We start from the raw sequence: 24,780 nt of genomic DNA, 5'->3' as shown, positions 1-24,780 counted from the left end.
AGCCCATTTATTAAAATCAGTGTTACGGGCTGTGACACAGCCCTTCTGACTGGTTACCCAAATGGAAATTAATGTGGCTTGTTGTGGTGTGCAACTTTCACAAAGTTGCCACTTAGTTGCCCAAAGTGTCCGGTGCCTATACATGGTTGCACATGGGCCTTCTACACTCTGAGGAGATGTAGAAACAATTCACAGGAAAGGATTCCATAGAAGCCTGCTGGAGGAGAGGGATTACCTCTCCCTGGCAGGAAGCCATACAGGTATTGGCCCAAAAGGGGAGCTACATAAGGAGAAGCTGAATTTGAAGAGGAAATGGGAAACATTTGGGAGAGGAGCTGCCCTATTGCTTAGGCAGACAGGCTGGCAGTGGGGAAGCCAGTTGTCAAACAGTTTTCGCAGGGGCATGTAGCCCCCTTGGTAGCCACATTTCGGAGTTGGGTTAGGGAGCACTACACACCGAAAGTGGTTCTGCCGTCTTAAGATTAGGCAGAATAGAGACTTCTGGGATACCTAGGAGCCACACTTCACAGGATGTGGTTATCAGGCAGGAGGGAATCTGGCAGCCCATTGGCAAGTGACCGCAACCTCCCCGGAGGACATTTCCTGGGCATGAAAAGGGCACACCTGGCAACCAGAACAAAGTTCTCGAACTGGAGAAGACAACTGAAGAAGACTGCCCTGCAGCATAAAGGACCGGGCGAAGAGAGGCTGCATCGACATGGACAGCACCTGCTGTACCTGGTGGCTAGCAAAGGAGAAGGCACAGAGCTTGCTGTGTTCTGCTCTTCGAGAAGTAGACTCCTGAGCTCAGCTGAAGCAAGAGTCTGAGTGTCTGTTCGCTGGCCTCCTGTTGACAGCAGAGGGCCAGAACAGCTGAAGAAGCCAACTGGGGCAAGTTGGAAACCCAGATTTCCAAATCGCTGCTCCTCATCGCCATGCAGCTCAAGAGACCAAGACCCGATATTTAAAAGTTGACACCCACCGTGAGTCTGCCGGGTCCAGGAGAGTAGTCTGAATGCATCTATGTCACCCAGAAGGTAATTTACTGCCAAAAGAAGAAAACTGCGGAAACCGCTGTACTGGGCGACTGGAAGCACAGTGGAAACTGGACTTCTGCCAATCCACAAGGACATTTAGGGATGTCAAGCCCTGTGGGCAGGATCGCCTTACCAAGCCCATGGACTGATGAGTGGCCAGAGGAAGACTCCCATCAACACCACAGCATCTTTAGTATTCTGTATTCCTTGCACCAGGACAACTTTATAGAAGACAATTGCAAGGAGCCACTGACACAGGAACTGGACTGAAGACTATTGCTTTTGCCGAGGTAACGGTTTGTGGACCTTGCTGGTCCCAATGACTGGCTACCTGTTGGAGTTGGTTGTCTAGATTAACTATCAGTAACTGCATTGATATTTATCCAAGTTTTCCCTAAAAATGTTTTGCAGTGTCAAATTCTTTGGATTTACCAATGCTCGTTTTGGGTTCATTAAAAAGTGATGATTTACTATAACTTGTAAATTCTGTATCTCAAGAAACCTCTAGTGGATCCTTTTCATTTTTTAGTCTACCTTTGCATGAAAATCTAACCTATTTTTATAAATTGGTGTCATCTTTCTTGAGCGTCTTGTGTATTTCTTTTTCAACAGTTTTAGTGTAGTTTAAATGCTTTACACTTTTTAGGTCGAGCCTGGGCAGCGTATGCACTGCTCTGCAAGCCATGCTGTATTGAGAGTATGGACTTGAAGACCCCACCCACTCTGCCCATATTTTTCATTGGCTTGCGTCATTGCCCTTCGTAAATGCTGGCTTCTAATTCCTTATTAGGCTTATTAGTACCGCCTCACCTTAATTTGTAACCTCTCATGAGTCCTGGCCCTTTTACTTAAGATGCTACACGGTAAGTCTTCTTTAGTCTGTAAGCACTATTTTCTTTAATGAGTTCTCCAACTTCAGGAGGGTCTCTCATGCACAGTTGTGACCACTGACTTGTTTAAATCGTAGCAAACGGGGAGCTCTTCAAGGGCCATGGGAGACAGAAGGGGTCAACTCAACAATGCCTTTAGGGAAGTCAAAGGTGCGTGATGTAAATTCCACAAGATCTGGTGTGTTTATTTTCTGCACGAACATCTATGTTAAACATGAATTTGCTTTAGGTTTGCTCCTCCGAAAACTTGCTAAAAACCATGACTTCCAACAAAGGGCTCTTACATTCTTATCAATTTGTTCTTCTGTGAAATTAATCCAAAAAAAGAAATTAACTCTTTGGCTGCAAACATCTTTTTGGACACACTCCCGCAAGCGCAAACCCAACTTGAAGGTATTGGAGCGCTTGACTGAGCAGTTCTCCAGTTCCAGGGAAGCAGATCGCAGCGCTTTGCTCATCGTCTCAGATTACCTGTAAAGGGTGTGCATTCCCCCCCATCTTAATAACTCTTGCTCATTTGTTTTTCTCCCCCTGCGTACTACATTGCTCTATCATTTGCTTCCCTATGCCCTCCGTGCCGCTTCCCCCACCGCACCATAATTTGCTTCCTCACACCTGCACCCTGTTTTGATTCCCCACACCCTCCCTGTGTTCCTTCTGCTACCTTCTGTTTGCCACACCCCTCCCCAACACAATTTTAAACAAGCATTTAAAATGCAATAGGTCTCAAATTTGCAAGTTTATGCTATTAGTATAGGAAATGATGCTTTTTTTTAGGTTTTAAAAAACCAAAACAAACAAAGGCATTGTCATTTACAATGCCAGTAGCTCAAACTCGTGTAAATGCAAGACCCACTGCAAATGCTCGTTTTCTTTGTGGAAGACGGACTGGTCAGAGCCACAGCTACCCAGGCTTATGTAGTAACTCTACATTGTCCTAAAAAAAAGGAAACTATCTGGAAAGGTTTGAGCACACCAAATGACTGACCCAAATCATCCAAAGCATGTATAATAAACATGTCCTACTGGACAACCGCCAGTCAGAATGACCATGGACAGCAAAAGGGTCTGCAGTAATCATGTCACTACACCCCACTACAGTGTCAAATACTCTGGACCAATGTTAAGATTCGACAGCAAAACCCAAGGACGGTAGAGTTAATCATTAACTACCAGAGAGAACTCTCCCATTCCTCAAAGTCGAATAACAATGATTACTTAAAGCATGAGTACTTCCAAACATTTTTTCAGGGGGCATACAATTTGTTCGGAGATGTGGCAGAGGGCCACACTGATGCCAGCAGGATGGCCGTTGGGAGTTTTGGAGGAAGGTAGAGATATGGCGGTAACGTAGGTGATGGGGACACGAAGGATATACATCTAGTGGCTGAATTGCACAATGTGAAACTTGAAAACCTGAGTTTAATTCATGTTTACCCACTTATCCAAAGCGTGTGATCCTAGGCAATTGTTTTGAACTCAAACACATGACTTCAGGGTGTGCCCCATACAAAGTCTTCTCCTGTGTTTGATTTAATAACCTATAATGTTGTTCATGAATAATAGGAACCTAGGCCACCCAAAGAGTGCACATAACAAACTTGCCTCTTAGTTCACTTTTGGCATTGCTGTCAGGGTGTGTAAAACATTCATTTTTGGAAATAAAAATACTTCAACGAACAAATATAATCCAATGTACTAAGGAGAAATGGTTCTGCATGTTAATGAAATTCACTTTTTGAATGGACATTTCCATATTGTTACTTTTGCTGCAAGAGGTCTTTAAAAAAGGTGTTCTTGAAGTTAAGCAGTTCAGGACATCATAGTTACTTCCTTTCTCTAACTTCAATTAACCACTAAGTAAATTACTGCATGTAACATTGTTTTAATGTTAGTACCGAGTAGAGTATACAGTAGCACAGCTGTTGGCCAAGGAGCCACATGTAAAGGCGAGGAAGACACATGTATCCCCTGGTCTGTACTTGGGAGTATCACGGACACCTAGACACGTGGTGGGGGGAGGGAGGGAGGTAGGGGGTGTGTGTGTATATATATATATATATATATATATATATATATATATATATATATATATATATATATATATATATATATATATATACACACACACATATATATATACATATACATACACATACAGCAGATTCCTGATCGCCAAAGCGTGACGGGCGAAATTCAGGTGCAGACCTCTTGCAAACTCCTTGAAATTATGGACCAGCACACAGGAACAAAGTGCAAGCAGTGTGATAGATTTATTTGGCATAAAAAGACAAGTGTCTGTCCATGGCGCGTTTCGCTCCACGAAGGAGCTTGGTCACATGACACGCCCCAGCAAACATTGCGTTTTTAAAGTGAATTAAAAGCCCAACCACCTTTAAAAATAAACTGGCCAGCAACAAACCAACAGTGATAAATATAAAAGAGACTATAACAAAGCGGCACATATTCCAATGGTATGTCGTTTTTGCATGTAAATAGCCCATTGAAATAGCCTATTTACAAATAAATATTTGCATAAAGTGTCTGTGCAGTTCTTAAAAATATAACCAAAAAAATACATCATTGTAAACACAAAGGATTGTTTGCATTGCACTTGTTTTTTTGACAATCAACCACATTATTGATGTATTTTCGACAAGTGTCGTATCAATCACCCCTCAACAATAAAAGGGGATGAGACCTCAAAAATGGAAATATTTATGATGAATTAATCTAATTAGGGGCAAGTGCCCTAGCTCATGGCCTCTTTAAAGTCTGAAATTTCAACAATGCACGTAAAACTGTATAGTGGATTCCATCTAAGATAGAATTAGTGGAAATAACGAACCAAATATAGATGTCATTTTAAAGCAGCTAAGCTAATGTATAGATAAAGAATATATAGATGTCAAAAAAGTTTTTAACACGCTGCCCGGTAAAGTGCAAATGCAACCCTTATAAGGCAAAATGCTGAAAGGAGACATCCGGTCCACTAGAAAGTAATACTACTATAAAATTCGACAAGCCAACAGAAAAATACCAAACAGAACATACATTTATAATATCAAAAAAAGGTCAAGATGCGAAAAATGCTAAAGTAGTTTTAGGTCATACTTTGAATAACAAAATGCAAAAACTTCACAATATACAGATTATCAAATTGCGCCAATGTAATAGTCTGAAGTGCTTAAGTGCCGTAAAGTGGTTTGAAAATGTGCAAAAAAGTGCTTGTAAGAGATAGCAGCAGAATGGAGGCTTATAAATTGACAACCTTAAAAAAGTAGGCAAAAAGTGAGACAGAGACTGAAGCTAATACATGATAATATAGTCGAAATACAACTATTTCATACAAATGGATAACTGCTACACAATCAAAAATCTAGTTACAGATAGATATGATGCCCACCATATTAGAAAGATACAGTTAGAACTACAATGAGGCAGATCCTATAGAAAATTATGTAGGTACTCATTCATATTAATTCCATTTGGGACTCTGGTGTCAAGAGATGAGATAAAATGGGTTTCCTTCTGCCTGAGAAGTTTTTCTCCATTCCCTCCCAGTCCGGGGTTAGGGACTGAACCTAAGACAGTATATTCAAGATCCTTACGTTTGTTATGTACAGACTTGAAACGCCTTGCCACCGGATAGTTACTATCTGAATTCACGATGGCTGTTATGTGCTGCAAAATACGCAGCTTCGTGCTGCCAATATAATCAAGATTGCAGGTACATTTCAGTTTATATATCACATATTCAAACCTGTATGTTAAATATTCTTGAATTGCGATTTTATCTTCACTAAAAGCTGTTGTATAGTGGGTACCGTTTTTAGCAAAAGTGCAGGCACGGCATGACGTACACTTTAAAAAAACCATTTTAGATAACCACGTTTTCTTGATTTGGACCTCAGGCATAGATCTGTCAAGGGCATCACGCATGGAAGGTGCCCTCCTAAATGTGATTGCTGGCCGGCTAGGCATGATGGGACCCAAGATATTGTCAGTTAAGACAATAGGCCACTCGGAGCAGATAATTAGACGAATAGCTCTTTCTTGGGTACAGAAAGTGGTTATAAGGCGTACTGAACACTCTGTTTTTGGGATGGCCGATACAGTAGCCACGGGTACCAACAGTTCGTCCCGAGATCCAAGTTTGGCCTTCAATAAAGCTTGATCTAAGATTTTCCATTTGTAACCCCTTTTGAGAAAACGCTGGACAGCTTCGGCTAAACAAGCGTCCGCTGTTTCAGTATTACTGCATATCCGACGGATATGAATAAATTCTCCGTACGGAATGCTGTGAATGGGGTGTGCACTTTGGGCATGAAGAATAGAATTGCCCGCTGTAGATTTTCTATGGAGCCTAGTGTGTAAAATATCTGACTCGATATATAATTGCACATCCAAAAATTCAGCCAAGCGGTCATTGATTGTAGCCGTGAACTTTAAATTGAGGTCATTAGTGTCGATGTCAGTAACAAAAGCTACAGCCTCATTAGATGAACCCCTCCAAATAATACACGTCTATATAGCGCCAATATTGGACAATGTGTTGCCACCAGTGGCGGTGGGTGACTCCGAGCACGTGCTCCTCCCACCAGCCAACATGCAAGCATGAATAGCTGGGAGAGAAGCACAAACCCATTGCCACCCCGCGCAACTGCTGGAAGATGTCATTCTGAAATTGGAAAAAAATTGGTTTTCAGACAGATCTCAATCATTTGTGTTAGCATTTTGTTATGTTCACGTAAAGACACATCACGGCTATTTAAAAAGTGTTCAGTAGCTCCAATACCATGTTGATGATTGATAGTAGTATACAACGATCCTATATCCATCACCACAAATAGATAGTCAGAACACCAGTCAACATTCTTGATTTTGATTAAAAAATAAGTGGTATCTTTCAAATAAGAGAGCAAATGAATGACATGGGGTTGAAGAAAGAAATCAACATTTAGAAATATGGTCGTTAATGCTTCCCTGTGCAGAGATTATCGTACGACCTGGGATATATATATGCAGAAACAACTCGAACCAACAACTCCAGCTATTCTGCGTACAACAGGACTCCACCAGAGAAGGAAACGAGAGCCGACCCAAGCTTGAAGGTGAATTATTTATTTACTTTGTTCTCCCCACCAGCATACCGTTTCGGCCTGCCCAGAGGCCTTGATCACATAACGCTACAAAAGGAGCAGTTCATTTTTAAAGTGCGCGTCACTCTGTTACATGATTGGTTGTTACACAGAACAGCATGACTAGAAATGGAAAAAATACTAAGTATAGGTTTCAAATCACATTAATCTGCAAACCATTACTTTCCTTATTTCACGAGACAATTTGTCACATTAATATATGTTTCTATATACAATGCCGCAAAGCGAAGTAAGCTTTATGAAACGCAGTATATATATGCGCGTAATTCAACACCATTCAAAATTCTGTATTGTTTTAAGTCAAACCATATTAGCCAGGAAGCTCTTTAATTAAGCAATGCTTCCTCAGTACGGCTGTTTTTACTCTGACATGTAAACTTGCATTTTTTCCAACTTTTTTGCACAGTCATACGTTTTATTTTTTCACTTTTAATTTGTCTCTTCCATTACTGGTGTGAAAGGTCAGCTTGCTGCCCTAATACAGAAACTTTGCTAAATTATGCTTAAAGGTGTGAATGTTGTTTTCAATAGCGGCAATTTGACCTGAAGGTTTCGGAGAGCTTTACAAGAGCACCACTTGCTTTACAGACGGACACATTCATTTTGATCCTTTTGTTTGCACAGGGAGAATAAGTGATTTGCCCAGAATCCCAGGATATAGAGCGTCCCTGTCGATACTCAAGCCCATGTCCCCTGCGTCGAGGTCGACCGCTCTAGCCGTTAGGCCACAAGATTACCCTTGTCTGTTTTTGTCATGTTTCACCCTTTCTTTGCTGGTTGTTGCCTACATACTGATAATGATTTAGTGACAAATAACGTTGAGCCTAACTGCTGTCAACGCTGTGTTAATAAATTTGCAAATAGCTAAGCTTCTCCCTTTTTATTGAATCGTTTGGATAGACTTTTCATCCATGAGCAAATTGTTACCGGATAACGGCCATTTTCGTGTCTCCTATGTCTTTGCACATGGCCATGTTTGCCCGTATTAATTGCATAGTTGTTACTTATTTGAGTGCTGCTTCTCTAGTGCGGTTTCTGCATAGTGTTTTGAAACTAGTTTAAAGAGGTAGTAGGCACTATATAAGAAGATTCTGACGTCACTACTAGTCAGGTGTACACCTCAGTGCCTGCACTGGCCTGAGGGCGGCGTGCGGTTGTGACTGCCTGACCTCCCAGAGCGCCAAGAGGCTGCCCTAACTCGCGCAGCGCCAAGAGGCTGCCCTAACTCGCGCAGCGCCAAGAGGCTGCCCGCGGCTATTCGCTCGCAGTTAGAGCACACAGTGCCAAGAGGTGTGGCAGGTGGAGACCTGCAATAGGTCTCGCATTTGTGAGAGTTTCAGCTATTGGCATTGTAAATGACAATGCGTTTTATTTAAATGTTTGTTTTAAAGCATAAATAAAAGTCAGTATCATTTACAATACCAATAGCTTAAACTCTAGCAAATTATTGCATTTCTTTTGCCACGCGAGTTTAAGCTATTGGCATTGTAAATAATGCCTTATAATTTTGTTTCAAAAACAAAAACATAAAAGGCATTGTCGTTTACAATGTCAATTGCTCAAACTTGTGTAAATGCGAGACCTATTGCATTGCAAATGCTTGTTTGTTGTTACTTCCACCCATGCTGCACAGTAGACCGTTGCACTGCTGCACCACATGGCTAGAAGTTATTGTCAAGCCAATCTTTGGTAAGTCAAATTGGCTTTGGCAAGGCTTGTTGATATAAACTGTTAGAACATACAATATAGCAGCAAGCCACTTAAATCAATCCAAGCCCTCCAAAATGATATATTATGACAATGCTCAAGAAGTCAATAACAAAAGATATGCAAACTTCTAAAATGCCATCATAATGAAACAATATCAAATACGGTGTGCGGGGTTTTCTGCATGTGCACCTACATAGTGAACGTGCTTCAAGGAAGAAGCAGCTACGTTAGTAATAAGACTAGCACCAGCACGGTCTTAAATAACATGTTTATTTTAAGAACAAGTTCACTTCAGAGATTTCCCTCAGATCCTCCTGAGGGAACTCAAAAGACCACGAGCACAAACATGAATTGGCAGTCTTTTGAATAAACAAGTTGAAATAAAAGGTCTGTGAAACGATTTAAAAATGTAATCAAAAATAATGTAGTTCAGATACTACAGGGAGAAAAGCCTTTTAGGTAACAATGAATCGCTTGAGATCTTTCACAAAATTTCTAATTATGGTTAGCTCACCATAAATAAGAACGAACATGCAGGGCTTTAGATACTAATCTTGGTTCCATGGAAGTGGACGAATATATTTTGCCGGCGGTATTCTAGAGATCCAAAGATTAATTAAGACCGATGCACATGCAAATTCCGCTTAACTCCATGTAGCTTTTTTATCCATCAGCCACACATACAAGGGGAAATTGCGATCTCATGCTTACAATGTTAAAGAAACACTACAGGTCCCAGAATCTAATGCGCTGGTAGCCAAAATGTCTGGGCTGAAAGTCAAACATGACATGAGGCAGCTTTGTTTGCTGTTTGCTAACTAACGGGAGCTTTTTTCCGCAAGAGAGGCGGTCATTATTCCATTGAAAAATGGAAAGATGTTCTCAAATCCTTGAACATTGCTTTCAAGGCGATGTCACTTCTGGGGTGGGGTGAAGGGGGGAAGTGAGGGGCGAGGAAGATTGATTTATCTACAGGAAAGCCCGTCATGTAAACCAACAGCGGTAGGCATTCTAGCACTTTTAGTTTTGCTTTCTGAATATTTTTATAAAATCGCCGTTTGCTTTAATTTTTTGCTCTTCTGCTAATTTGAATCACGTCCATCGACTCATTTAAAATTGGAAATACTCAATGACGCACAACAGAACAAAGTCCACACAAAAAGGAAATGTTATTTCCAATCATATTAGCCTGTCTGGCCGTCTGCAGTATGTTGCACCTGAATAGCCCTCACAAGTATTACATTTATTTTGTGCTCTCTGGGGGGGACAGAGAAGCAAAAACAGAAGATGTTACAAAAAATCAGATAGAACAAAAAAAGAGACAAAAGAAGGACCCAATATTTATAAAAATAATTAAATCGAACAGGTCACCAGTTTCGCCGTGACAGAAACCACTATTTAAGTTAAACATTTGCAATGCAATAGGTCTCGCATTTGTTAAAGTTAGAGCTGTTGCCGTTGAAAACAACAATGTTTTTTACTTTAGTTTTTTATTCTGCTGTGGAGTTATACTTGCATAGCACTATTGCCAAAGTTATAAAAAAAAGCATTGCCATTTTCAACGCCAACAGTTCTTACTAACAAATGCGAGACATATTTAATTGGAAATAATATCAGTCTCGCAGGGTCCCATGGAACCTCTTATGGCCACATATAGTACTGCACCCTGCAAAGATGGGGGATGTATGACGTTACAACGCATACTTTTACATCGCATGCCTTTACAACGCGGTATTTACAACGAATACCATTACAACGCATAGTGCTTTGGGGCGCTGGATAGTGAATAGTTTAATTTACTATTCCAACTCCAGTCCCCGTGGATAGTAGGGAAGGTGTTGGATAGTAAATTAAATCTATTCCCTATCCTAGCGCGCCCCCCAGCGCAATGCGTTGTAATGGTTTGCGTTGTAAAAGTTGCGTCGTAAAGGCACTGAGTGGTAAAAGTTGCGTTGTAAAGGATGTTTCCCTGGCATTATAAATGGCTATGTTTTTAGACTAGCCGTGTTGCAGGGCGCAGTACCATATGTAGCCAGAAGAGGTCCCATGGGACATATGGTACTGCACCCTGCAGAAGATCTAGTAAATCCACCCAATCCATAATGCATTGCATGCAAGACAGTGCCACGAGTACATTCAATTGGCTATGTCAATATATACAATTCGTAGCTTTGAAATGTGACAAAAGAATTATATATTAATTCCGGATTAGGTTGTACTCTGTGTGGAGAGGATGTAGGGAAATGTATAAGTCTCATAACTGTGATGTGCTAGTGAGTAAAGTAACCACTGTGTAAGTTGCGGTTGCAATTTTAAAGAAGGACCCTTCCCAGGGTACCCAGACGATCTCTGGAGGAGAGTGTCAACAAGCCTTTGCAACGGCAAGTGGACGCAGTGCACAGGGGTTCTGTTCCAACAGTTTGGATGAGGGATACTGGCCTCAAACTCAGTAGAAGACAGTGCAGGCCTTGAGGGAGATGCAGAACCACCACATGTGATGCTGGCCCTTTCGGGAGTCCTTGGGAGCCCAGGATCAGCAGACTGGTCAGCTATGTTACAGTACCTGCAGTTGCAGGGGTGTGACTGCTTCACTCCAATGGAGATTTATTCAGGTGTCTTGGATGTCCACAGATGATGCATGTCTCACACCAACGTAAATGGGCCTGGCAAGGAGAGACGCTGCTTTAACGGTCGTCATTTTGCCTCGTCTTGATGAGAAATAATCAATTAATTCTGGATCGGAAGACGAGTGGAGGGCAGTGACATAAGGGCGTTTATACTAAATCTGTTTAAAGGTGCCTTCCCCAAGCTTTTATCCAAGAGTTGGGACCAGGATATACACAGAGTGCATAACTTCACTCTTATATTTACAAAAAAAAAAAAAAAAAAAAAAAAGAAGAAGAAGAAGAGCAGGGGAAGGGACGGCCAAACACATTACTTTGGGAACTATTTGTTTAGGTGCGCCATCTTCAAGAAGGTATGCCAGATGCCAAACGTGGTTTTGAAAGACACTTCTTCAGCAGGCCAGATTTTTGTCACGCAACTGTGGAGAATGAGGCAATCGATTAAGCCGTGTCAACAAAGGGGAGATGAGGCATACTTGATGTACCCGGCTTGACTCAAGATTATCTTTAAGAATAAGACTAGTGTTCTCTTCGGAAGTTAAAGCCAGGAAGTACATTCATGAATTTGTTAAATCAAACTGAAGGCCAGTGATATAATAGAATAATGTGCAACGTTAATTTGCTGTGTTGCCGTCTTCATGCCTAACTGGTGTTCATGGTCTACGCAATTGAAACCTTTTTGGGGGCGTGCACAGAACCCATCACCCAGGCCAGGGTTGGCCTGTCTGCTTCCAAGGATAGGAAAGGTAGGGGCATGGGGAACACTGCTTAGGGACAGGTTTTTAAGAGGGGTGACACAGGGGAGGGGTTGGGGAGCACTACACAAGGGGAAGTAAACATACAAATGATCAAAGACGAGTGTCTAATTGAATGTTGGAAGAGTGGAAGTATTAAGTGAAGCAACAGGAGTGAGCTTGTTTGCTTTCTCCTCCCCCACCCCCCCCCAAGGCCAGGTATATGCCTTATATGACTACGCATTGCTTCTGTCAATATATGTAGTCTGTATGATGATGTTAAGAGACAGAATAATGTCAAAGATCTCAACTATTACGTGCAGATATTCCCTGCATGTAAGAAACAAAGAGGGCTTAAACAAAAAACTGTTTGCATCTTTTGGGTTTACTCTGAGTGTGTGTACAACACAAGGGTTCTAAACAGACAAGGGGTGGCTATTTTGGCATGCAAGAATATTTGTAGATTCAAATGATGTTCCGCTGATAAATATGGTATATGGGTGATAGCTGAATGTCAATTTTAAATGAGCACCATCACACTGTTCAGTTTATGGATCAAATTTCGATGACCCGGCACAATTTGATTTCTTGAACACTGAGCTGGTTTTTTGGCTAACACCAAGCATATTGTGTGGGGATCTAAATATCAATATAGCTGGAAGATTGTTTGACCTAACCGATGTATGTTACTCAAGGCGGAAGCCTAGAGTTTTGTGTACTTTATAACCTTAAGCGCAATCATGGGCTAGTTGACATATGGCATAAAATTAAGGCACTTGAACCTGGATATAACTTCTTCTCAGTTCCCCATAGGACGCATGTTAGTTTAGATTATTTTTTACATCCCTTAGTCTGGCCCATAGGCCACAAATTCAGAAGTTTCCACAAGTCATGTTGGACCACAATCCATTAGTTATTGAAATTTCGTCCATTGCAGGGCAAGGGTAAGGGTAAATTTGGTCATTTTAAAGAGGCCTACTAAGTGACGAGGCCTGGGTTGCCATATGAATAAGTGGAACCCTGAGTTTTTAGCTTGCAATCGAGGTAGTGCATCACTGGGTATAGTATGGGTCACATTAAGAGTGGGTATTAATGGAGAGACCCTTAGTTTTAGTCTGAATTGCCAAAAGTCGCAAATACAGCTGCAGCTAAATTTAGATAGAGAGTGAGGCTGAGGTTCAATTAATTGAGGCTGCCTCAGAGGGAGCAGAGTTAGTGGTGATTCAACAGACTTGCACTAGTTAAATCAGCCATCAATAATATTTCATCGAAGAAAGCAACAGAAAAACATATGACCCGCAAAAAAGAATGTTAAGAATACAGTGAGCATGTGGGGCACTTGTTGGCAGTACGAACCAGATAAAAAGTAACATCTGTGAGAGATCACTGAAATAAGAGACAGTAAGGGTCAATCTATAACTGACATCGGGGGAATCCGTGAGGGTTCTATGAACTAATGTATCACACTGATGAAACAAAGGATGAAAATGATATAAGGGAACATCTAGACCTAGTTTCTGGATACAAAGTTAGCTGTGAAGATCAGTTTTTCCCTAGAGGCCCCCATTTGTAAAGATGACATTCTTGAGGCTCTTATGGACCTCACTTCTGGTAAGGCAGTGGGAGTAGACAAAATCCCACTTTAATTATATTAAAGTTTTTTTCCCAGTTCTAGATGCCGACCTCGTCAAGAGGTTTCTGGAGGCCCAAAAAGGCCAGAATATACCAGAATCTTGGGCTTTGACTAATATAACAGTGTTTCTCTAAAAGGGAATCCCTTTCAAGACCCCGGATCGTACAGACCTATTACATTAATAGTGACACGAAACTCTACCCTAAAGTTTTAGCTACAAGGCTAAGCCATATTAGTAAAAAGCTGGTCTCGCCAAGACAGCATGGTTTTATACCGGGGACGGGAACCACAGGCCATTTCCGTTGGGTCATAATGCTATTTGATGCAGCAGCTGTTTCTGAAGAAGATGTCCTCATGTAATGCAACTGGTGCTATGTAATGCGCTCGGATACCCGATTCGGGTCAAGTTCATGCTATATAAAAATCTGTTAAAAAAAAAAAAGTCCCATTACCCTTGCCTTCCTAGACACAGAAAACCACTTGAGAGGATAGCTTGGAACCATCTCCGGGGAATCATGAGGTGGTATAAAATGGGGGAGGGCTTTATCAGGGCTATCCAAGGAGTGTTTCATAATCCTTCTGCCAGGATCCAGATTTGGCGGGGGCAATCGGACTACTCAAATCGCAAGGGAACAAGACAGATGTCCCTGTTCTCGCGTTTGCCCTATACATGGACCCCCTGATTATGAAATTGGAGGCTAACATAATCTAACCCATGCAATTTCATAGAAAAACTACAAAAGTCTTGGCAAATGCCAATGACATTGCAATCGTGGCGCCAGACCCTGAGAGATCAATGCTGGAGACAGAAAAGGAGGCCTCGTGGGAAACTGACAGAGAACCCCATAATCAGAAAAAGACTCCATTGGTTGCTAAAAAGCAGATAGAACTCACTAACGTCCGCATAGTGGAAAACTCTATATTTCTGGGTGTAAGTAATGAGTCGGACAAAGACCAGATAGTTGAATCTAATTTGGCACTGGTAATTGATAAGGCTAAAAGGGATCGACGAAGAAAGGATGATCTCCATCTTTCAATTATCAGCGGATGTAATACAATCAAGAGGTTATTCCTCCCCAAGATCATATTTTTTTAGGGCTATCCCACTTGAATTTGAAAATTGATGAAAGACATGGAGAGTAGTTTTATTTGCTCATATGCTAAAGTCAGAAGAACCCTCAAAAATGTGATGTTACCTAGTAGTTGATGGGCCGGTTTTGTATTGGAGGAGACTCTGGGCTACACCAGAGCTTCACTCATACCAAATAGGCCTTGAGGAGGTGCTATGTACCCCTGGCACCATTTTCTTGATTTGGCATGTCAAGAAAAACCCTAGCTAATATTGGTTGTGATAAGTTGTGGGCTACCCCTGAGGAGTCCTGTTCAGTTACCACAAACAATGAAGAGGATATAGGCAATATAAACAGGGGGTTTTGCAAGGTCAGACCAGCTTTGGTCCCTTGACCCAGTCCTTACTCCTGGTGACTGATCAGTTCGCAGAAGAGCGATTCGTGGGCGAACTAGAGCCTGCAGTCGCAAGGAAGCTATACCTACAATTTAGATAAGAGATCCTGCCGCTCCACTCTTTCACAGTTAACGGGTCGCGAAGCCCTGGGGTGTTAAATAACCAGTGCCCTTTTGTATTAATTGCACTGAGTAGGTATAGCATGCCTTGTTATTCTGCCCTGCATATTAAAAGTAGTGGGGAAAGCGTATTTTACCACGCGGCCGCAATATAGGTGTCAGAGAAAACAAAGAAGCAGTGAAAATCCTAAACACAGACACGCTAATGTGTAGTCTTTGCGGTCTCTCGCTTCTTGATGGCGTTTTGGAGGCTTAGACAGAAACAATTCTTCTATTATTAAACCCAGGTGTCAGTGTTAAATCAGCACTTCAACATTCCTGGTCATCTTTTAGCCCTTTTTAATGATAGTTTATATGACTACAGATCTTACATACATGTATGGAGGTTGAATTGCCCAAGTTTTTGTATCTTCTTTTAACGTTTGATGAATTCATGTATTTTGGCTGCATATATGCATAGTGACGTTTTTATGGTATCTTAAGCCTTCATATTTTAATGTCTGCATTCATGCTTTAATCCATTTGTAAAATAACTGATGTGATGATCATTAGCACTTTGATGGCCATTATGCCAAAATAAAGTGTTTGATGATGATGAATATTTTGGACATCTTGAGGAGGATGGTGGACAGAGACGTAATTAGGTGAATGGTTTTGCTCATGTTTCTGCAGCCTTCAACACAGTCAACCGTGACATGTTGCTTCCTATGTTGGGAGTCCAGCAGTACTGCATTAAACAATTTTAAACAGTTCCTATTCAAAAGATCACAACCAGCTCAGTTTCCAATTCGCTTCAGTCCAAGCACAAGTCTATTTTCGGGTTCCACAAAAGTAGCTGTGTCACCCACTTTATCTCCACCAAACGGATTTGGCCTTTGGCAGAGCAAATTTGATTATTTAGCTTTAATTTCATGAAATACATTGTTGAATGAATATCATCCTGGAACTCAATAACCACTTCCTCTCTAGCAATAAATCAGACTATATAAACGCATTAGGCCCAAAGCCAATCCTGTTAAAACTAAGATACTACTACCTGTAAATGCCTCAGTAACTTTGAACATCTTAGACCACCCAAATACTAGCTCAGGTACTTGCTGTAATTGCAAAACACTACAGACCATCTACGATCTGGAGTATCTTTCAAGATCCTCATTTATCCATCCTGAAACAACTGTGTTAGTTTCCTGTCCGTCAACTGAGTCAACTCAAGGGATTGTGCACTGTAGGCAGAGAAGTAAATGGTAAGGGACTCCCTTAGCTGCAACACAAACCAATGAGGTCTAGACATCAACAAAGGCGTCGCTCTTCGTCCAACAACCTCGTCAGCATCAGCAGCAGCTGTTTTTCACTCCACACATTTGACTTATGAAATTTCAGACAACTAAAGTAAGCATGTACTATATGCAGTTAAACAACCGACTCTTCAATGTGCATCAATAGTCCCATGAGACCACCAGGTGGTGAACAAAAGATTTACAGAGAATCATCCTGGGCAGCCTCTGAAAAGGGCCATAAACTGACTTAGTCTTGAACTAAAAACTAAGAAGCCAACAAGTTACCAAAAATAGTATATCTTGGAGGAGCCTTCAACAAAGTTCCAGACGAGATCTTTTGCTTTAGCCTCCCACAAGAAGGCAAGCATAGTCATCAGGTGCAACCTTCAACAAGCATTAGCTATTCAATAGGACGCGCATTTACGTGAGTTTGAGCTATTGACATTGCAAATAATGCCTTTTATTTTTGTTTACGCTTTTTAAAACAAATAAAAGGCATGGTCATTTACAATGCCATCGCTTAAATGCGCATAAATGCGAGACCTATTGCATTGCAAATGCTTGTTACGAATTAAGTTTGGGATTAGTATTGTTTTGTATTGTGACTTTATTACTGTTTTGGTACAGCATAAATATTTTACACTTGTCCTAAATTAAGCCTGTCTGCTCTGTACCATAGCTTTCAAGGGATTTAGCTCAAATTTAATGACTAAGGATTCATCATGAGGGTTGTCACCCAACCCAAATAATAATCCAATTTTTACAACAATGTACTCGGAAACATTACTCACCCCGTATTCACACAAACTATGTTGGTCCTCACTCACACAGGCACCCCTCTAACCATGAAGTCACACAGGCACAACTCACAATACACTCATACAGACAGTTTCCCTGCGATCTCACACACACACTTACCTCACCCTCATACAGGTCTCCTATCATCCTTAAGTCACAGTATACTCCAAAGCCCTTCACTCCTGTAGAATACCTACCCGCCACTAATACAGATGCTCCCCTCGCACCTTCCACTCACACCACCCCGCAACCTCCTATTACAGACATTCCAGTCACCCTGCACTCATATGCAGACCACAACCATGCACATGGCTCAACCTGCACTTACGCTGCTCGTCCTCACTCATACAAGCTTAACTTTCTACACTCATTCAGACACATTCCCCCTGCACTCACACAGGCACTGAACCAATCAACGCTCATACAGGGCCTCCCTCAACATGCACATAAACAATTACCACATTCTCCCCTCACAATACACATCAAAATGCTGCAGATTGATTCCTTACTCTCTCAGAACTCCCAGACATTGTTCATCCTTACATGCCCACATACAAACACTAAGCAGCCCTCTCACAATGCACTCATACTAGGCACCAGTTTTAGAACTTAAAATCCAGAATTTACACCAAGTTTTAGGGAGACCAGGGCATGGCAAGGAAGTGTTTTCAATCATTTTTCAACTTAATATATTTCATACTCTTAACAGGTTACCTTCTTGACTAGAACAATATTTGCGAAGATTATTAAAAACATTTCAGAGAATCTTTACAGCTCGTCATGTTTCTGTTAATTTCATGGACGAAATAATGACAAAATCCACATTAGACCCATTGTAAAGAAACCAGAGATAAACCAGCTGTAAAGAAACAGAGGACATGCCCTCAAATTCGGTAAGACTTGGGTGGCTATTTGTATAATTGCGGGTGGCATTGTGCTACCTCTCACCATGCAAACTAGACCCTTTGGGGCTGAAAGAAGTCCCACTCACAGGTTGGCAAGCCCAGCCTTCCGGACAGCGGAAGGGATGGTTTTCACAGCCGTGCCGAGGGAGTTGAGCAGTTGGGTCAGCTCTCCTGTCCCCATGGCTTTCCTGCCCTCCTCCATCACAAACTGGGTCAGGGTATGTCATTGGTGTCAAAGGGAGCCTAGTCCGACATGGCTGTCCCGGATTAGGAAGCGAGAGTCAGGGGACGGGTGGGGAGCAGGGTTTACAAACTGCAGTCGACAATAGTGAATTGAAGTAGAACACCACACCCCATAGACATAAGGAAACGTAACCAGATCCCCCATTCGTAAATCACACAAAATACATCCTGGTCAAGAACTTCAGCAGCGGGAGGAGCGTCAGTGGGCCTTGGCAAGGGAAGGACTCCTGTTTACGTGCAATGAAACAAGAAGAGGAGCTGAAAGTTGGGAAGAGGCAAAAGGTTGTACTCCTCTTCCAATTGGCTGCAGTGTACTAAACTTAATTTTATGGCAAGGCCAGCAGAAATAACACATTTTAAAAAACAGCAAAATAAAAGGACACGTCGGGAAGTTACAGTGCTCTGATACCTGAAAGGTTCTGCATCGGTAGCCTATCTCCGAGCCCCCCACCATTGGTGCAGAGTTGAGTAGCCGGACGGAACCTGAGCCCAAGGGAGGGTACACCCCGGGGAGCCAATCCGGGTACACAAGGGAAGCAGCAGGCAGTAGTGACGCACAGACGTCAGGAAACAGAGAGACCATTGCACGAATGGGAAAAGAAAGTGCTTATACTGTAATTGAAGGCGACAGTCTAATGCTGCAAGTTAAAGATCCAGTCCGGGTGGGCGGACCAAAAGGAGACAGGGCGGTAACAAGGAGGGACAACAAAGCCTCACTCAAAATCCAAAGCCAGCGTTTAGCAGCAACGATAACGTAAGCCATGGAAAGAAGGGGCTGAGCCTAGACTCCACTTCTGAAATTGGCTTGATTACAAATAGCCTTGCAGAGCTAGCCGCGCTGCAACGCTAGGCGAGACCTAAAAAGGATGAACACTGGTCTCAAGCGACAACCAGCAACAATGCTCCAAAGTCTCATGGCGCAGCTTACAAAAAAATCCTGTGAGGCTTCACACTCACATCTTCCATCCAGCTAATCCTGGTCCATCAAATTGTCAATACACCTCTTCCTTAGATTACTGCCAACAGTTCAACCTATCTCCCAGTTTGACTACTGGGAAAGTGCTATGGTTGTATTCCTTTTCAAGCAAGTATTGGGAAAGCCAAAAGGTCTGGCTTTGACAAGCCTGAATGTAGAGGGCTAACTGAAACACCATGCATGTGTGTGTGATATATGGACAGTTCTTTTAAACATGAGGCAAGCAAGCCAGCTAAAGCTGTACTGGGTCAGACCTAAAACGCATTAATTTAACATTAATTGACTAACAAACACTGCTCAATTTCACTCCAAGACACTCGTAATGTGAAAACCTTCAATCAAGTCACCAACAACGGATGCACTAATGTGCAATGAGGGTCCTTAAAAAAACATTCTTCAAAGAATGGTCTTAAAGTGTATGCATCACTAACACTCGCCAGAGCCACAATTGCTTACAATCTGTTAAAAAGATCCACTATACTAAAAATAAATAATAATAATAAATAAATGATAAATAATAATAAGGTTTGTGGAATCCATCCCTCACTAAAAGAAGCAAATCTTGGGAATTATTTCAGAGCAAAGATAGGAACCATCTAAAACCACATGGAATTCAGGAAGACCATGCTCTATCCAAAATGGCTCCACAACAAACAGACACTACTTGCCATTACCACAAAGATTTGACACTGCAAAACTCAGGAGCACACCCCTTCAAAAACTAGTCCAGATCATCCCCTGGATTGCATATGGCATGCACAACCATCAGCTGAACCCTCTCACTCCCCTTTGTTTCACTCCACACATAAGCACAGTCACATGATCATAGCAACACTATATGAGCAGCCTCTAACATACTTGTACAACATCAAAACATTTATTGTGTATGCCACACTACATTCACACACTCCCCAACCGTACACTAGCACTTACAAGTATGAGACTGCTAACTCTCTTTCCATATGCGTCATTACAAGTCAAAGAAAACTAACAAAATCATGCCAGCAGTAAAACAAATAACGGCATTAAAACTTAGGCCACATGACTGATAAGCATTCTTCCATCGACGCACTCCCATGATCTAGCTTGTTTGCAAATGTGCAAACACTTAAGAGGCATCATATTGACAGATCCTAGTCTTACTCAGTGCCTCCGCTATGGCTTCTGCTAACTTTTTGCAATTCTAGCCAATGTACCTCGTTCTAGAATGTTTGTGCAGCACTTTTACAAGACAGGCTTAAGCTAAATGAATCTAGTCAGTAACAAGGACTCAAATACAGCCCTTATAAGGACGCCTAATATAGAAGACCAACTGCACTGCCTAGAGCTCAGTCTTCAGGAACCACATGTATGTGGTGGGTATTTGTAGCATGGAATCCGTGTCTGTGCAGTTTAATATCAGCACCTAGCAAGAAACTGCTTCTCTCCAACATCTATCGAGCCATTTTATAAAACACACCTAACTATGCAAAACCAGGTTAAAAAATAAATGTGATCAAAAGATTGGTCAAACAAAGTTTACAGTTCAGATTATGTTTTGGTCATCTTATGCCAGAGTGCTTCATAAACTTTAGATCCACACCCCACTTTTTAAAACTACAAACTTTTGTGACTTACCTAGCTTTCATGGACATGAGGAGGGCGGTTTTTAATGTAATTAAAGAATTATGTGGTAGCGCATGGTCATGTAAAGACAGTATATTCTGCAATGAGATGGTCACTAAATCAGTGAGCATTCATCATTTGTGCATCAAAGAGTAAATTGTCTTTGTTTTGATCCTATTAAAATCTTTGCTTCCACCACACGTCAGAATTACAAACAAAAAAAGTTTCCCCGCAACTGCTGAATGCATACAATTCATTTACAGGCACATATATTTTGGTATGTTACAAATGTCACATAATTCACTTTACTTTCTCTGACTGCAAAGTTAGAGGAATTTGTAATCACTAACCCTTGTAAAAAAAAATATAGATCACACTATCAGAAGACATAGCGTGACATTTGACCTCTGTCTTTGAAGCACAGCAAAAGTGAGAATATAAATACAGAATCTAAAGGCATCTTTATTACTTGAACTTTCACGACTCACTAAAAATCCAGCCAGCGAGAAACAGCTTGGGAAACACCGTCTATGTAGTATTGATCACTCTACCAAGACCTGCAGACAACCCTCTATGTTAACTGTCTCAAGACTACCCCTCCAGAGTCACTTCTAGCACTCGTCAAGCAGCATTTGGGCACCCAGACTTGTAACAGGATGTCCAAAATAATTCCTGCATGTTTCATGTCCCCAAAGAGACATTTACTATGTCAGGATCTAACGATGTTAGACTTTGTCCAATTACAGACAAAAAAAATCCCGCTGTAGCAAGGGCCTTCCACCGCTGGGAAGAAAGCTTGATCTTCTTACTATACCAACCATGAGCCTTAGAAATTTGGTCATACTGTGTCAACCACCATCCATGCTTTTCAAAAATGCCAGGCCAGAAGCACAACTGCATGAGCTCAGCCGCCTAAGCCAACCAATTGGAATTGGACTTGCACTACCACACCCCACTTTCTATCAGAAGAGTACATTTTGGAACAAGACTTTTATCGCCCCACAAGGCTCCTGAGTGGTAGTGTGAGAGACGAGTCACTTTGTACATGCCTTGTGGTCACCTCATGTGATAAAGTCCTCATGATATTCTACTCTGGCAAGGTCCAGCCAGATACGGGACCCAACTACAGCTGGGCAAAGATTGGCTTGACCCACTTATCCGTTAAGGAGATACTGTCGCATCCTATACATTCCCAGTAGAATTTTACAACAGCCACATCCATTCGAGGACAAGGAGAGGGGAGCTCATCTTTGGTCGTCACATTCTCAGGGGCATAACTCTTGGGGGTGGGGGGTTGACACCACCCTAATAAATGGATTCTGGTGTGTGTAGTTGGGTCCAGTGCCCTCCAGTCGGACTAGCAGTGCATGCGTTTCTACTCGGATTAGCAGCCTTCATAGTAAATAAACACATATCTCAAGCTTTCCAGAGCTTGCATACATCCATCCATCCTCTTTCCTTTCACACAAAACAAGCCACGGATAAACAAAGGGCATGATGACTTATGTGTTGCAGAGAAATCTTTTAAATTTAAGATTTTAATGTACTTTGCCCTTTTAATGGCAGTGATGGTTGGGGCATTTCGGGTTAACACCCCCGAATCAAACTGACCAAGCTACGCCTCTGCACATCCTCCGCCCACACACTCTTCAGATGGATTCTGTACATTACATCGCCTTCTTTACGCTTTTACCGCTTTAGAATATAAATATGTAAGAATACTAGTGCCTGGCCCAGCTAACATGTTCTTGACTCAAGCGGAGCAATCTCCCTAACGGCGCGACTATTCTTATTCGGGCTTCAGAAGTCAAAGCAGAAGGGAGAATGCACGTCCAAACTTTGAATGCTGTTGTAGGATAAACTGGTGATATTAGTGGACTGAGATAATAGGCAAAGTGTGATTTTCATACCAACCTCACTAAATGTTTTCTTGCACTAAACAAAACTATTACAAAATACACGAAGATCAAGAGTTCACTATTTGACATTCTTGTTGCTGAAGAAACTTGTTAAGAGTTTGGTCAGTCTCCACGCTTCCCAGAAGGCAGGTTTTGCTGAATACAAATTGGGGTGGAAAGAGTCCTTCTATTCATGTACAGTGCTGCTATTGGGTCCCAACAATAAGCCATGGCCAAGTGTTGACACGCCATCAACCGACAGAATGCCCCACTGTTATGAACTACACCGCGAGTTAGAGCAAAAGTCATGCTATGCTGTCAGACCCCGCCCATAATGGGGAGAGTCTTACTGTCATGCCGCCGTCCTGAGCCCACCACCCCTACGTTGCGTCAGTATCAATAATGGGCCTGCTTACAATTCCTGGGGTGGGGAGGGCGGCAATAGGGACTGTCGTGCACGAGCTTACTGACCCTCAAGCCCACGCGAAGACCGCGCGCCGCCGCCCAACTGCCAAGCACCTCCAAGCTAAACGTGCTCTATCCAAGAACCCCTGGGACAAGCTCCGCGAAGCTCCAAGAAACCGACTCACAGCCCCCTTTCTCTCCTGACGAGGCAATAAACCCCGGGCCCCCACCACGTCCGCCAGCGCTCACCTGAAGCCGCCATATTGGGAGAGTGAGAGAACTCAAGGACCCGGATGGCGCGGTCACGTGATGTATCGCGCGTGCTGCTGGAAAGGGGGAAGCGCGCGTCACTGAGAAACAGAGTGCGATGCGTATGACGTAAAGGAGCGCAACCGGAAACAATTTCCGGTCAAATGTAAGTCTCTCTTCTAGCTCTATCATGTTCCTCTACGACTGGAATTTGACTGTTCCAACATGGCTACCTCGTATCTGGAAAGGCCATCTTAATGTGCCACGAAAAGGCAATGTTTAGAGTGGTCTTCCCCAAATCGACATTTGTCTCACCTCATTAGATGCGTGCATGCAATCTGTTTACAATTGTAAATAAAATAAAATCTATACCAAAAATGAATGACACGCTGGAGATACAAAATCTAGTGTTTTATATAGATGCCAAGTTTGTTTCCAAGGTTCCAACGTGATGAGCTGCTCCAGTCCATTTTTTTCCTCAGAATACTGGGACTTGTAGTTCTGCTATATAATGGAGCAAACAAGACTATCACTACTAGAATTTAAATAAAAAAATCCTAAATTGGAGTAGCACATCTGTCCTGGACCTGAGGAACTTGTTAGGAATGGCTCGTCGACAGACCACACTAGTTGACATTTAGAATAATCTAGAATAGATTTTTGCCGATTGTTTTTAAATGTGCAATCTATTGTTGGATTTCTGTTTGTCCAATCCTCGTTTTTGTTTCCCACTAGTTTTTGAGGAACCCAAGGTACAGACACAATGTCCGTGCGCGAGTGTAGAAATAGGGCAGCTAAAGGGAAGAAGCTGAATGGAACTCTTGATGATTTTATAACCAGAACTAACACTGCCATTGATGTGGAAATTAATAAAATGCAGAAGAGAGTGTCTATGGACCTTGATGCAGCTAGAAGAATATCCCAGGAGCTGTCTCTAGTGAGGAAATCATCCTTAGGCCATCTTGCCTCAGCTAAAACTCCAGAGCGCCGGGTAGGTACCGTTCCTATCCTGACGCAGGCAGTTGTCAATCAGATGCCGGTTTCCCCACT

The 24,780-nt window shown here is 42.1% G+C and overlaps 1 protein-coding gene across 2 annotated transcripts in view; it reads right to left on the bottom strand.

Annotated features, from left to right (window-relative positions):
- The window catches only part of EIF4B (eukaryotic translation initiation factor 4B), a 521,766-nt gene extending 497,904 nt beyond the window's left edge, over positions 1-23,862 (bottom strand). The window contains exon 1 of one of the 2 annotated variants that reach the window (XM_078689169.1): positions 23,731-23,862. In XM_078689169.1, coding sequence (XP_078545295.1) covers positions 23,731-23,743 — 13 coding nt within the window. In that variant the 5' untranslated portion in view covers positions 23,744-23,862. The remainder of the gene's footprint in view (positions 1-23,730) is intronic. The other variant, XM_078689170.1, reaches the window with a different exon arrangement.
- Positions 23,863-24,780: the final 918 nt, after the last annotated feature.

The sequence above is a fragment of the Lissotriton helveticus genome, chromosome 1_1, assembly GCF_964261635.1.
Source record: "Lissotriton helveticus chromosome 1_1, aLisHel1.1, whole genome shotgun sequence".
Lineage (NCBI taxonomy): Eukaryota > Metazoa > Chordata > Amphibia > Caudata > Salamandridae > Lissotriton > Lissotriton helveticus.
This window is presented reverse-complemented; position numbering and strand designations above follow the sequence as displayed.